The following is a 13,896-nucleotide window of genomic DNA, read 5'->3' on the forward strand; positions in this document are numbered from 1 at the left end:
AGCCCTAAAAATATTCAATGACCCTGCCTCCACCGCTGTCTGGGGTGAGAGTTCCACAGGCTCACGACCATCTGAGAGAAAACATTTCTCCATCCCCGTCTTAAACGGGAGACCCCTTATTTTTAAACTCTGTCCACTAGTTCTAGTCTCTCCCATTCAAACTACATTATTGTGTATATTTTTTCTAAGTAGCCATTAATCCATTTCTTGTAAATGGGTTAGGGCCTTTGTTAAATGAGTGCACACTGGAATATAATGTGAAGTGAATTCTAGCAATTGGAAGTTCCACACCTTGGTATACTTTCTTGGTTCCAATTGACTAATTGCCTGTTTATTGGTGTACCATGTTCTGATTTCCCAACACCAACCACCAAAAATGATCTTTAACTATTTACCCTCACAATCCTTACAAAGTTTTAAATATTTCTACATAAATGCCAACCATTTGTCTTTCACAAGACAACAAGCATGTCGCAGTCATGATCCAATGGATTACATTTGCAGACTAAAGTAAAAACTTCTCTCAGCTCTGACCCAGCCCCAAGCATTGCTCCCACATCTGACCCCCAGCACTGTTCCCACCTCTGACCCCCAGCACTGCTCCCACATCTGACCCCCAGCACTGCTCCCACCTCTGACCCCCAGCACTGCTCCCACCTCTGACCCCCAGCACTGTTCCCACCTCTGACCTCCATCATTGTTCCTACCTCTGACCCCCCCAGCACTGCTCCCACCTCTGACCCCCAGCACTGCTCCTACATCTGACCCCCAGCACTGTTCCCACCTCTGACCCCCAGCACTGCTCCCACATCTGACCCCCAGCACTGTTCCCACCTCTGACCTCCATCATTGTTCCTACCTCTGACCTCCCCAGCACTGCTCCCAGCTCTGACCCCCAGCACTGCTCCCACATCTGACCCCCAGTACTGTTCCCACCTCTGACCCCCATCATTGTTCCTACCTCTGACCCCCCCAGCAATGCTCCCACCTCTGACCCCCAGCACTGCACTCACCTCTGACCTCCAGCACTGTTCCCACCTCTGACCCCCATCACTGTTCCTACCTCTGATCCCCCAGCACTGCTCCCAGCTCTGACCCCCAGCAATGCTCCCACCTCTGACCGCCCCCAGCATTGCCCCCAGCTCTGACCCCCAGCACTGTTCCCACCTCTGACCCCCAGCACTGTTCCCACCTCTGACCCCCAGAACTGTTCCCACCTCTGACCCCCAGCACTGTTCCCACCTCTGACCCCCAGCACTGTTCCCACCTCTGACCCCCAGCAATGCTCCCATCTCTGACCCTTAGCAGTGCTGTCACCACTGACATCCAGCATAAATACAAATTAATAAGTGGAAACTTCAATCACCTGAAGCTTCCTTCAAGCTCAGGTGATGCCAGAAGTCTGTGTCTGTCCAGGAGGACAAGCCTCTGACACCCAGAGATTCCCTCACCTCTGACCCCAAACATTGCTCCCACTTCTGACCCCTATCACTACTCCGACTGCTGGCCCCCAACGTCGCTACCATCGCCGAACCTCCAGCACACCTCCCACCTCTGACCCCAGCTATGCCTAAAATTCCAGTCCTTAAAGTGCCTGTGAATGCTATCGTTGATTCCCAATGCTGTATTCTTCCAAAAATTGATATTTTTTGTTTTTGACCTATATCAGCTATTCACACATGAGCACTTCCATCCTCATTCCAACAGAACAAGATCAGCCCTTCATTCCTTCCATTGGCTAAGAATCTATTTTTTCTAAATTATGTACACTTCATTCAGTCTGTTGTAAAAACACCTTTCTAAAATTTCTCAGTGGTAATTACCGTAAATGACACAGCTGAATCAACCTCCTGTGCGCCCCCATCTTGGATCAGCAGCACCATCAGTAGCAACACGGTCAGCATCCTGCAAACAGAACCAATAAAGAGAAAACAAATGATGCATTGCAATGGGAATTCAACCATTCATTCATTTCTTTGCTCATTCATTCCCATCACATACATACTTCCATGCACAACCCTCCAGAATTAAAGAATGGTTTCAATACTCTCCAATGGCCCTTATAGCTTTTGCTATAATTGGAGCAAAAATACAGGATATCTCATGGGCTCTAAAATTTTACAAGATTTATAAGTTCAGATACTTAACTGTTTATCACACAGGCACTGAAGGCCAGTGTCCTTTTCCTGTTGGACTGTGTGGTTTTCTAGTTCACGAGCTCAGAACAACAGCATTTATATAGCACCTTTAACTTAAATGTCTCAAGGTGCTTCATAAACATTATCATAAACCAAGCCACAATCATGCCACACAAGTGTCAGGCAATGATTATCTCCAACAAGAGAGAATCTAACCATCCCCCCTTAATGTTCAAAGTGTTGCCATCATCTAATGCCCACCATCAACAGCTTGGGCATACCATTGGCCAGCCACTTAACTGGACCAGCCTTATAAATACTGCGGCAGGTCAGAGACTTGGAATTGTGTGGCGAGTAACTCACCTCCTGACTCCCCAAAGCCTGTCCACCTTTTGCAGGGCACATGTCAGGAGTGGGATGGAATACTCTCCACTTGGAATACTCAAGGAGATCAACACCATCCAGGACCCTATTCACTACCTTAAACATTCAATCCCTTCAGCATCAATGCACAGTGGCAACAGCATGTACCATCTACAAGATACACTGTAGCAACCCACCAAAGCTTTTAGCACCTTCCAAATCTACAATCCCTACCACCTCCTAGAAGAACAAGAACAGCAAATGTGTCAACACTGTAGGTGTACCTATACCACATGAACTGCAGCAGCTCACCACCATCTTCTCAAGGGCAATGTGGGATGGGCAATAAGTTCTGGGCTTATCAATGATGCTCACATTCCATGAACAAATTTAAAAAAGGAGATATTAGGAGATATTAAACAAAAGCTTGCTAAATGGTAGGTTTAAGGAGCATCGTAAAGGAAGAGAAGGAGGTAAAGAGGCTTGAGGAGGGAATTCCAGAGCTTAGAAGATAGGTAAGATGGCCATTCAGCCCATCTTCATTCATTTCCCCAGAATGATTCTAAGCGTCATCCCCACCCAGCTGCTTCATGGATAAGTGATGGCAGATGTTGAATAAACCAGGCTATGTTAGGACAGTGTATTCAGGTGATAAGACAACAAGCAAGCATTGTATATATTATCTATCTTGATTGCTTCTGAGGCACTGAGCATCTGCAATGCTGCTGAGTTTCTGTCATTCAGCAGTACAAGTGTGTCATAAAGAGATTTAAAGATAAAAGAACCACATTGGACCTCAGGTGTGCAGCACTTATTAGATGCCCGTTGGGCCCCCCTCTCCTGACAGGAAAAGCGGCCCTCACAACTCTTGCAATGCACGATATTCTACCCGCAAACCCATCAGCATTTGGATTTTAAAAATAACCCAAAAAACTTGCATTTATGACATCTCTCACCAAGAAATCTTAATGATAAATCACATTGTGGCAGTAGAATTACAGTCGTTTGGGGCACAGGAAGATCACACAAACAGCCGTGATTTGAATGGCCATGGGCAGAATCATCCCAGATTTGCACAAAGTGGGGTAGTGGGCAGGAGAAAAGTCATTTTACCCACCGGCCGCGTTGGCTGGTTTTTGCGCTGTATCTTCGCAATCCCACCTCATTAATTATGCAGCCACAGGAAAAATGCCATCTCGCTGGCGGGTGGCCTCCAATTTTCTCACCACGCTGTTACCTCGCTTCTTCCTCGCACAGGGCGCCATGTATAAACTGCTGTGCGCACACTTCTCAACGCTTGCAGCACAGGACTGTTCCGTTGAAGACATGGCCCCAAAAGCCAAGAAGAGTGCAGCCCCCCCCAATTCAGTGACGCATCCCTCTGATGCCTTCTGGATGCCGTGGAGGCCCGATGCAATGCCCTTTACTCCTGCTTTGGCTTCAGGAGGCCCAACAGTCTCACCACTCTGGCTTGGGAGGCAGTGGCACAGCTGGTCAGTGCCAATGCTGCACACAAGAGGTCGGCCATCCAGTGCAGAAAACGGATGAAATCTCATCGGTTCCACCAGGGTAAAATAACCATCTTATCACTTTAAACTCACACACTCACAAGCCCATCAGACAATCACTGGCGTCTCACTCACTGCCAACTCAAGGGACATCACCACTCTCTCTCTCTCACACCCACATTTCCATCTGGCCTCATCTGCTCTGCAAACTGCCTCCTCAGACCTCACCATCCTGAGGCCACTTGCACAGATCAAGATGTGCCCCTACCCTGGGATAGCCCCTTTCTCCAGTAGAGACCCCGCCCTGCAGCCTTTTCCCTTGCCTGAGGCCACTTCTTCCCCTTCCCCAAGCAAGCCCTAGCCCTGCAGCCATTGAAAAGCCACCCCAGCCTTACGGCTAGTCTGATAGGTAGAGACCTGCCTGTGAGCCTCCCTAAAAGTGATGTGGCGCTGCCTGCGAAGCCTGGCGCTAATGACTATGAGCGCTGCCCGAAGCAAGGTGGGCAAACAAACCTCGAAGTCTTAAGCGAAGTGCAGCTCACCAGGCACATGTCTCTCATGTACATTTGTGAAAGACGTTGGCGTACAATCAGCCCAGATGATCCAGTGTGGGGTGACAATTCTGGCGAGCAGGACTTATAATGAGATGCTAAAGTATTGAAATTAGATTCCTGACATGCGGCAGTGGGAAACGCATTCAGCCATTGACAGGCAGGGCGGATGATTGCAAACTGGTTTCACGACAGTGTGAAACCAATTTTTGGCCTTCTCACCATTTTGTCCCCCCCCGCCTCGCCCACCATGACGCCCGACAGCAATGGGGCTGGAAAATTCCGGCCCATGTAACTTCTTTTTAGAAATGCTATTTGAAGCAGCTCCCTTCTCTCTAAATAGTGCCACTGGATCTTGAACGCCCACTTGAGCAACTCGGTAGGCAGATGGGACCCTAATTTAACATCACATTGATGGACTGGACCTGTGACAGTGCAGGGTTCCCTCACTACGGCACTGAAGTGTCTAGGCTGGGACTTGACCCGAGAACCTTCTGAGTCAGGCACAGGAGGGCTACTAACTGAACTAAGGTGACTCCGGCCAATCAGGAGAAGGCCTTTGATCGCTTCTCGGCCTCTTGGCTAAGATCAAGTGTTGCAGGAGCGACACCATGGTCCTGCCATGGCAAGGTCGGGATGGAAGGGCGAAAACCAATCGCAATCCGAATTCATACCGTGGGTTACCTATCACCGTCCGAGTCACGGTGAACCACAGCGACGAAGGAGGATCACCTATGGATCGGGGCTTCTTCACCAGGAGGATCCTGTTGAAGGCGTGCGGCTTCCAAGCTACGGAGATCTTCACCCTGCACGACTCCCGCAAAGGTGGTTATTTCGACGTGACGTTCAAGCAAGTGGCAGACTGCGTCCGGCTCCTGAGGGTGTTCGAGGAGAAGAGAGACCTGCCGGAGATGAAGATCCTGACGGCGGAGCCGCACTTTTCTCTGCCGTTGCAACGGGAACGTGAGGTGATGGTGCATGTGTACAACCCCTTCGTCCCTGTCGCCGACGTGGTCACCTTCCTCACCAGGTACTTCGATAAGGTGGGGAGCGGCACCGAGATTCGAGACGACTTGGGGATCTGGACAGGCAAACGCCTGTTTAAGGTCACGCTAAAGACCGATGGTAAGGGAGCCATTTTCCACCCTCCTTCCAGTTTCGCAATCGGGGGAAACCGTGGCTACCTGGTCTACGCTGGGCAACCCAAGCATTGTCGCTCATGCGGCAAGGCTGGTCATGTGGCGGCCAACTGCAGCGCCTCCCTCTGCAAGATCTGCAAACAGGAAGGGCACCAGACAAAAGACTGCAAACAGGCCAAGTGCTGCAACCTGTGTGGCGAGGCAAGTCACCTCTACAGGACCTGCCCCAAACGCTGCCGTACTTACGCACAGGCAGCCAAAGCCGACCACGGGGAAGCAGAAGAAATGTTCCGTGTCACTCCAACCACCAAGGCCCCCAGGGAGCTCAACGGGACAAAGGAGGACACAGAGAGAGACAAGGTGGAGAAAGAGATTGAGGCAACAGAGAGCCAATCAACAGCACCACCCCCTGAACCTTCCAGTCCTCAGGACAGCGAATCAATGGAGGAGGAGGCAGCAGTGGAAAAGCAGCAGGGGGAGTGGCGGACGGTGAAGAACAAGAAAAGTAAGAGGGAGCGAAGAAGAAGCAAAGGCGTTTCCCAGAGAAGCGGCAAGAGGCGTCTCCCATCCGACACGGATGACAAGGGCAGCAGCTCTTCGGATGAGGAAGTGCCAGAGCGGCACCGACAGAAGAGGCGGCAAAGCTCCAGGGCGTTGGAGGACGAGACACCCGAGCTCCAGAAAATTGGAGACAACAAGGAGACCAACGCACCCCAACTTTGCCTGCAACCTGAGGAGGCCAGTGCACCACAGCCCCTGGAATCTGGGAGCAGTGAGGCAATCATCGCACCCCAGCTCCAGGAAGCCGGGAACAGCAACCCCCCAGAGGGGGTGAGTTTTGGAGAAGCTTCTCCAGCAAAGGTCATCTCAAAATCCGCTCACTACGTGAACCTCCAGATGCCACTGGAGCAGAACACGGCCAAGGAGATCTACCTCAGCCCATCCAAAGTGAAGGAATTTGAGCTCACTACGGGTATGAAGGAGCAGACTAAAGGTCTGGGACTCTCAGAGACAGTGGGTTTGGTAGGAGAATAAATGCTTTAATATGGGTTTAAAGATTGTATCCATAAATGTGCGTAGCATTAAATCTACTACGCGATGTGTTGCGACCTTGGACTACCTAGCCAAGGTCAAAGCTGACCTGTTGTTTCTGCAGGAGTGTGCGATACCGCACCTCAGCTCCTACAGGCAATGGTCACGATGGTGGTCCCACGGGCCATCGATCTGGTCGGGCGGAAACGACTCTCGTTCCTCCGGCCTGGGTATTCTGCTGCGGGGAGGCAACTTCACCGTCTCCGAGGTCAAGGAGGTGGTGGGCGGGCGACTCCTGGTAGCAGACGTAATGTACAAGAACGCTCCACTCCGGTTAATTAACGTGTTCGGCCCGGCACAAGGGGCTGAGCGGCTGGAGGTTTTTCAGCAGCTCCCACTGCTGCTGGCGACCTCCAGGCCGGTCATTCTGGGCGGGGACTTCAACTGCATCATCGATGCGGCTGGACGATCCGGCAGGGCCGGAAGCAGATTGGACGCTACGTCCAGATCCCTGATGGAAACAGTTAAGGATGCCAAGCTGCACGACGTCTTCAGCAACCCTGCAGACGGAGCGCAGCGTAGATACACCTGGTCGCGGCCAGACGGGTCCATTCGTTCCAGGATAGACTTCCTGTTTGTGTCCCGTGCATTCACAGTCAGATCCACCGAGGTCAAGCCGGTGTTCTTCTCTGACCACTGCCTCCTACTGGCGGACTGCCACTTGGAGGAAGACCTGAGGGTGGGCAGGGGGGCATGGAAGCTAAATGTGCAACTGCTGACCCCAGAGAACATTGAGGAGCTCAAGAGGGATTACAAAGGTTGGAGAACCGTGAAACCCCTCTTTGAGTCCCTGACACACTGGTGGGAAGTGATCAAGGGAAGCATCAAGAGGTTTTTCATCCTCAAAGGCACCCAGAAAGCTAGAAAGGAACAGAGGGAAATGTCCCGACTCCAGGAAAAGATGCAGAATCTGCTCCGGCTGCAGTCGATGGGGGTCGATGTCAAGGAGGAGCTCCAAGAGGTGAAGGGCCAGCAAGCCTCGCACTTTGCCTCGGAGGCCTCCAAGATCATCTTCCGTTCCAGAGTCCGCTCCGTGGAGCAGGATGAGACGTGCTCACGTTTCTTCTTCCAAAAGGTACACAGAGAGCGCTCTGTGATCAGCAGCCTGAAGGAAGAAGACGGCTCAGTAAAGTCATCACGGTCCGACATTCTGAGGATCAGCAAATCCTTTTATGCCGGACTGTATGACGTGAAGCCCACGGACAGCACGGCCTCCCAGTCCTTCCTGTCCTCTATCACGGAGGTCCTAGACCACAGTACGCGGGAGAGCCTAGACAAACCGCTAACTCCTGACGAACTGACTAAGGCCCTCGAGTCCTTCGAGAAGAGTAAAACCCCCGGAAGCGACGGCCTGCCGGCGGAGTTGTATTCGGCTCTGTGGGACTTGATCGGCCCAGACCTGCTAGAAGTGTACGAGAGTATGCTCCTGGCCGGCAGCATGTCAGAATCCATGAGGAAAGGCATCATCACCCTCATCTACAAGCACAAGGGGGAAAGGGAGGAAATTAGAAATTGGCGACCCATTTCACTGTTGAATGTGGACTATAAGATTCTGTCCAAGGTCATCGCCAACCGGGTCAAATCCGCTCTGGAATTGGTGATTCACCCTGACCAGACCTGCTCTGTGCCAGGCAGGAAGATCTCTGACAGCCTGGCGCTGCTCAGGGATACGATTGCCTATGTACAGGACAGGGGTGTGGATACCTGCCTCATCAGCTTGGATCAGGAGAAGGCCTTTGACAGAATATCGCACACCTACATGGGGGATGTGCTCTCCAAAATGGGCTTTGGGGAGGGAATTCGAAATTGGATCCAACTGCTCTACACTAACATCAGTAGCGCAGTCTCAATCAATGGGTGGGAAACAGATAGCTTTCCGATTAAATCTGGAGTCAGGCAGGGCTGCCCTCTCTCGCCTGTCCTTTTCGTGTGCTGCATAGAACCCTTTGCCGAGTCCATCAGGAAGGATCCGGGCATAAGAGGAGTGACGATCCCAGGCAGTGGAGGCACTCAGGTAAAAGCCTCCCTGTACATGGACGACGTCGCCGTCTTCTGCTCGGATCCGCTGTCGGTGCGCAGACTGATGCACGTCTGCGACCAGTTCGAACTGGCCTCGGGAGCCAAGGTAAATCGTGGGAAGAGCGAGGCCATGTTCTTTGGGAAGTGGGCTGACCGATCCTTTGTCCCCTTCACTGTCAGGGCTGACGGCCTGAAGGTGCTGGGGATATGGTTCGGAGGGACCGGGGCATGCGTTAGAAACTGGAAGGAGCGAGTGGCTATGGTGAAAAGGAAACTGGGCATGTGGGAGCGACGCTCCCTCTCCATTGCGGGTAAGAACCTGGTCATCAGGTGTGAGGTACTCTCGCTGTTGCTGTACGTGGCGCAGGTCTGGCCCATTCCACACTCCTGCGCGATGGCGATCACTCGAGCCATCTTCCGCTTTATCTGGAGGTCGAAAATGGATCGTGTCTGCAGGGACGCGATGTACAAGCCTCTAGATAAAGGGGGAAAAAACGTGCCCAACATCGCCCTCATACTGATGGCCACCTTTGTGTGTGGCTGCATCAAGCGGTGCGTAGACCCTCAGTACGCAAACACCAAGTGTCACTACGTGCTGAGGTTCTACCTGTCCCCGGTGTTGCGAAGGATGGGTCTGGCCACGCTGCCGCGGAACGCTCCAAGTAGTTGGACCGTGCCGTACCACCTGTCCCTGGTGGAAAAATTTATGCAGAAAAACACCTTTGACCACAAGTCCATCAGGCAGTGGTCAGCACGTAACGTCCTAGAGGCCCTGAGGGATAAGGAGAGGGTGGACCCTGTGGGATGGTTCCCCGAGCAGACTGTCAAAGTCATTTGGCAGAATGCCTCATCGCCAGAACTTTCCAACAAGCACCAAGACGTAGCTTGGCTGGTGGTGAGAAAGGCCCTCCCCGTCAGATCCTTCCTACACGCCAGGAGTCTCACCCCCTCTGCACGATGCCCTCGAGGTGGCTGTGGTGGGGAAGAGACCGTTGTTCACCTCCTTGTGGATTGTGCCTTTGCAAAGAAAGTCTGGAGAGAGATGCAGTGGTTGCTGTCGAGGTTCATCCCGAGCAGTTCTGTGACACAGGACTCTGTGCTCTACGGGCTGTTCCCAGGGACACACACCGAGACAAACATCGACTGCAGCTGGAGGATCATCAACTCGGTGAAAGACGCGCTTTGGTCTGCCCGAAACTTGTTGGTCTTCCAGCACAAAGAGTTGTCCCCGACCGATTGTTGCGGACTGGCACAATCCAAAGTCCAGGACTACGTGCTGAGGGACGCACTAAAGCTTGGGGCAGCTGCCGCAAAGGCGCAATGGGGAAGGGTCGCTGTCTAAGACCTTTCTACCACAGCGCACCGAGAGACTGGGAACTGTTTAGAGCCCCTCGGGCTGTACAGATTAAAATGAAAGGCTGTAAATGATTGTAATATTGTTTGTACTGATGCACCTGGTGATACATTTTGTAAAAGTTTAACCTGGATTGTACCCTTGTAATGTTGTTTTTGAAATGGTTTTGAATGTGATTGAAGATTTTTATGAATAAAGTATTTTTTTACAAAAAAAAAAAAAATCAGGAGAAGGCCTTTGACAGAATATCGCACACCTACATGGGGGATGTGCTCTCCAAAATGGGGTTTGGGGAGGGAATTCGAAATTGGATCCAACTGCTCTACACTAACATCAGTAGCGCAGTCTCAATCAATGGGTGGGAAACAGATAGCTTTCCGATTAAATCTGGAGTCAGGCAGGGCTGTCCTCTCTCGCCTGTCCTTTTCGTGTGTTGCATAGAACCCTTTGCCGAGTCCATCAGGAAGGATCCGGGCATAGGAGGAGTGACGATCCCAGGCAGTGGAGGCACTCAGGTAAAAGCCTCCCTGTACATGGACGACGTCGCCGTCTTCTGCTCGGATCCGCTGTCGGTGCGCAGACTGATGCACATCTGCGACCAGTTCGAACTGGCCTCGGGAGCCAAGGTAAATCGTGGGAAGAGCGAGGCCATGTTCTTTGGGAACTGGGCCGACCGATCCTTTGTCCCCTTCACTGTCAGGGCTGACGGCCTGAAGGTGCTGGGGATATGGTTCGGAGGGACCGGGGCATGCGTTAGAAACTGGAAGGAGCGAGTGGCTATGGTGAAAAGGAAACTGGGCATGTGGGAGCGACGCTCCCTCTCCATTGCGGGAAAGAACCTGGTCATCAGGTGTGAGGTACTGTTGCTGTACGTGGCGCAGGTCTGGCCCATTCCAGACTCCTGCGCGATGGCGATCACTCGAGCCATCTTCCGCTTTATCTGGAGGTCGAAAATGGATCGTGTCCGCAGGGACGCGATGTACAAGCCTCTAGATAAAGGGGGAAAAAACGTGCCCAACATCGCCCTCATACTGATGGCCACCTTTGTGTGTGGCTGCATCAAGCGGTGCGTAGACCCTCAGTACGCAAACACCAAGTGTCACTACGTGCTGAGGTTCTACCTGTCCCCGGTGTTGCGAAGGATGGGTCTGGCCACGCTGCCGCGGAACGCTCCAAGTAGTTGGACCGTGCCGTACCACCTGTCCCTGGTGGAAAAATTTATGCAGAAAAACACCTTTGACCACAAGTCCATCAGGCAGTGGTCAGCACGTAACGTCCTAGAGGCCCTGAGGGAAAAGGAGAGGGTGGACCCTGTGGGATGGTTCCCCGAGCAGACTGTCAAAGTCATTTGGCAGAATGCCTCATCGCCAGAACTTTCCAACAAGCACCAAGACGTAGCTTGGCTGGTGGTGAGAAAGGCCCTCCCCGTCAGATCCTTCCTACACGCCAGGAGGCTCACCCCCTCTGCACGTTGCCCTCGAGGTGGCTGTGGTGGGGAAGAGACCGTTGTTCACCTCCTTGTGGATTGTGCCTTTGCAAAGAAAGTCTGGAGAGAGATGCAGTGGTTGCTGTCGAGGTTCATCCCGAGCAGTTCTGTGACACAGGACTCTGTGCTCTACGGGCTGTTCCCAGGGACACACACCGAGACAAACATCAACTGCAGCTGGAGGATCATCAACTCGGTGAAAGACGCGCTTTGGTCTGCCCGAAACTTGTTGGTCTTCCAGCACAAAGAGTTGTCCCCGACCGATTGTTGCGGACTGGCACAATCCAAAGTCCAGGACTACGTGCTGAGGGACGCACTAAAGCTTGGGGCAGCTGCCGCAAAGGCGCAATGGGGAAGGGTCGCTGTCTAAGACCTTTCTACCACAGCGCACCGAGAGACTGGGAACTGTTTAGAGCCCCTCGGGCTGTACAGATCAAAATGAAAGGCTGTAAATGATTGTAATATTGTTTGTACTGATGCACCTGGTGATACATTTTGTAAAAGTTTAACCTGGATTGTACCCTTGTAATGTTGTTTTTGAAATGGTTTGGAATGTGATTGAAGATATTTTATGAATAAAGTATATTTTTACAAAAAAAAAACATTGCATCACTTGGTCAGATGTTCTACAACTTCAGTCGATTTTTTAATGATTTGTCCAGTTGTCCTAGCTAAAGGATGGAAACGACCTTCTCATTTTTAAACTGTGTGAAAAGAGACCTTTCCCTTCCTGATCAGATTCCAAAACTGTTACCCAGGATGTGACAGAAACACTTGGAATATTTATCTGGCAAGGTAAATCGGCAACAGATAGGGCAGAATATTGCCATTGACGTGTGGGGGAGGGCCCAACACACCGACATGTAAAATGATGCGTGATGTCATCGGGCGCGCATCCCGACGTCATAGTGCGTCATTTCAATATTGCGTTCGGCAGGTGCACAATGGAGGCGGCTGCATGCCCACCGAACTGTCAAAGGCCTATTAAGGCCATTAAAAAAGTCATTGATGTTGTTAACAGCGCTGCCCGTCCAACCTTAAGGTTGGCGGGCAGGCAAAGAGCCCAAGCGACCTTCGCGTTTTTCAGGAAACCTCATCCTCATGTGGAATGAGGTTCCCTGAAGGTTTAGTAAAATAATTAAATAAATTTTGAGAGATGCACAAACATGTCCCAGCTCATGTGACACTGTCACATGAGGGGACATGTTTAAATAACTTTTTAGGTCATTTATTGAAAATTTTCATTATCTTCTTAATCTCCCTGAGGCAGCTCTGTGCCTCAGAGAGATTGCTGCGTCCTTTCGTACACATGCGTGAAAGAGCGCAGATCCCGACTCTCCCTCCTCCATCAGCCCACACAGGTAGCGCTGAGCGCTACTGGCCGCGTATTACGCTGGGCGGGCCTTAATTGGCCCGCCCATGTAAAATGTGGCACGCAGCCAATCGCCTCCATGCCCACCCCCACACACTCCCACCCAGCCCGCCTGACATAGGTAAGATTCAGCCCATAAAATAGCATTTTGAAGGCCACCGGTCAGCATGAACTGGTCAAGGATATCAGCATGAATTAAAGTTCAGCCAGATAGATAAAGCCCTGGGATTCACGATGCACTGAGATAGCTACAGGACAGGGCACAATTTATTGCTATAAAGGATGTCACGTATTTATAGCAAGCAAGCTTATTTGATAACATGCCAATTGGGTGATTTAGGATTGCCTAAAAAGTGGGAAATAAATAGGAGGTAATTATGAGAATGAATTTGAGTATTAAGATACTTATCGGCATGAGGCAGGTTCATGGAACAAGGCAGCGGTAATTGTTTAGTTACAGTAATTTACTCTAAATGTTTCCTGGGGTAATTTAATAAAAATTCTTAAATGCTTTTTCTCCCACAGAAACTGACAGAGAGGTAAGTAAACATGTGAATAATGGCGGGTGGCCACTGCAAACACAAATTGGCGGTCTAAGCATTTTTATTGAATCAATGTTGCCTGAGGAACACGCAATCAGCTCAGTTGATCTCATTCCTGACATTGTGATCATATCAAAGTTGCATAAGGGTGTTGAATCTAAAAAACTGAGAAGGCCAAGTTCTTGCAGTCTATCCTTACACTGCAGCCCTCTAAGCCCCAGTATCATTCTGGTGAATCAGTGCTGCACTCCCCACAAGGTTAATATATCCTTCCTGTCCTTCATGCCCACAGTTGAATGCAGTTCTCCCGATGGGATCTGGCCAAGGCATTA

At 51.1% G+C, this 13,896-nt stretch overlaps 1 protein-coding gene across 2 annotated transcripts in view; it reads right to left on the bottom strand.

Annotated features, from left to right (window-relative positions):
• The window catches only part of fbln5 (fibulin 5), a 93,637-nt gene that overhangs the window by 65,240 nt on the left and 14,501 nt on the right, over positions 1-13,896 (bottom strand). For both annotated transcript variants that reach the window (XM_078562159.1, XM_078562158.1), the window contains exon 2: positions 1,824-1,905. In XM_078562159.1, the coding sequence (XP_078418285.1) occupies positions 1,824-1,904 (81 nt within the window). In that variant the 5' untranslated portion in view covers position 1,905. The remainder of the gene's footprint in view (positions 1-1,823; positions 1,906-13,896) is intronic.

Source organism: Cetorhinus maximus, chromosome 18, assembly GCF_964194155.1.
Source record: "Cetorhinus maximus chromosome 18, sCetMax3.hap1.1, whole genome shotgun sequence".
Classification (NCBI taxonomy): Eukaryota; Metazoa; Chordata; class Chondrichthyes; order Lamniformes; family Cetorhinidae; genus Cetorhinus; species Cetorhinus maximus.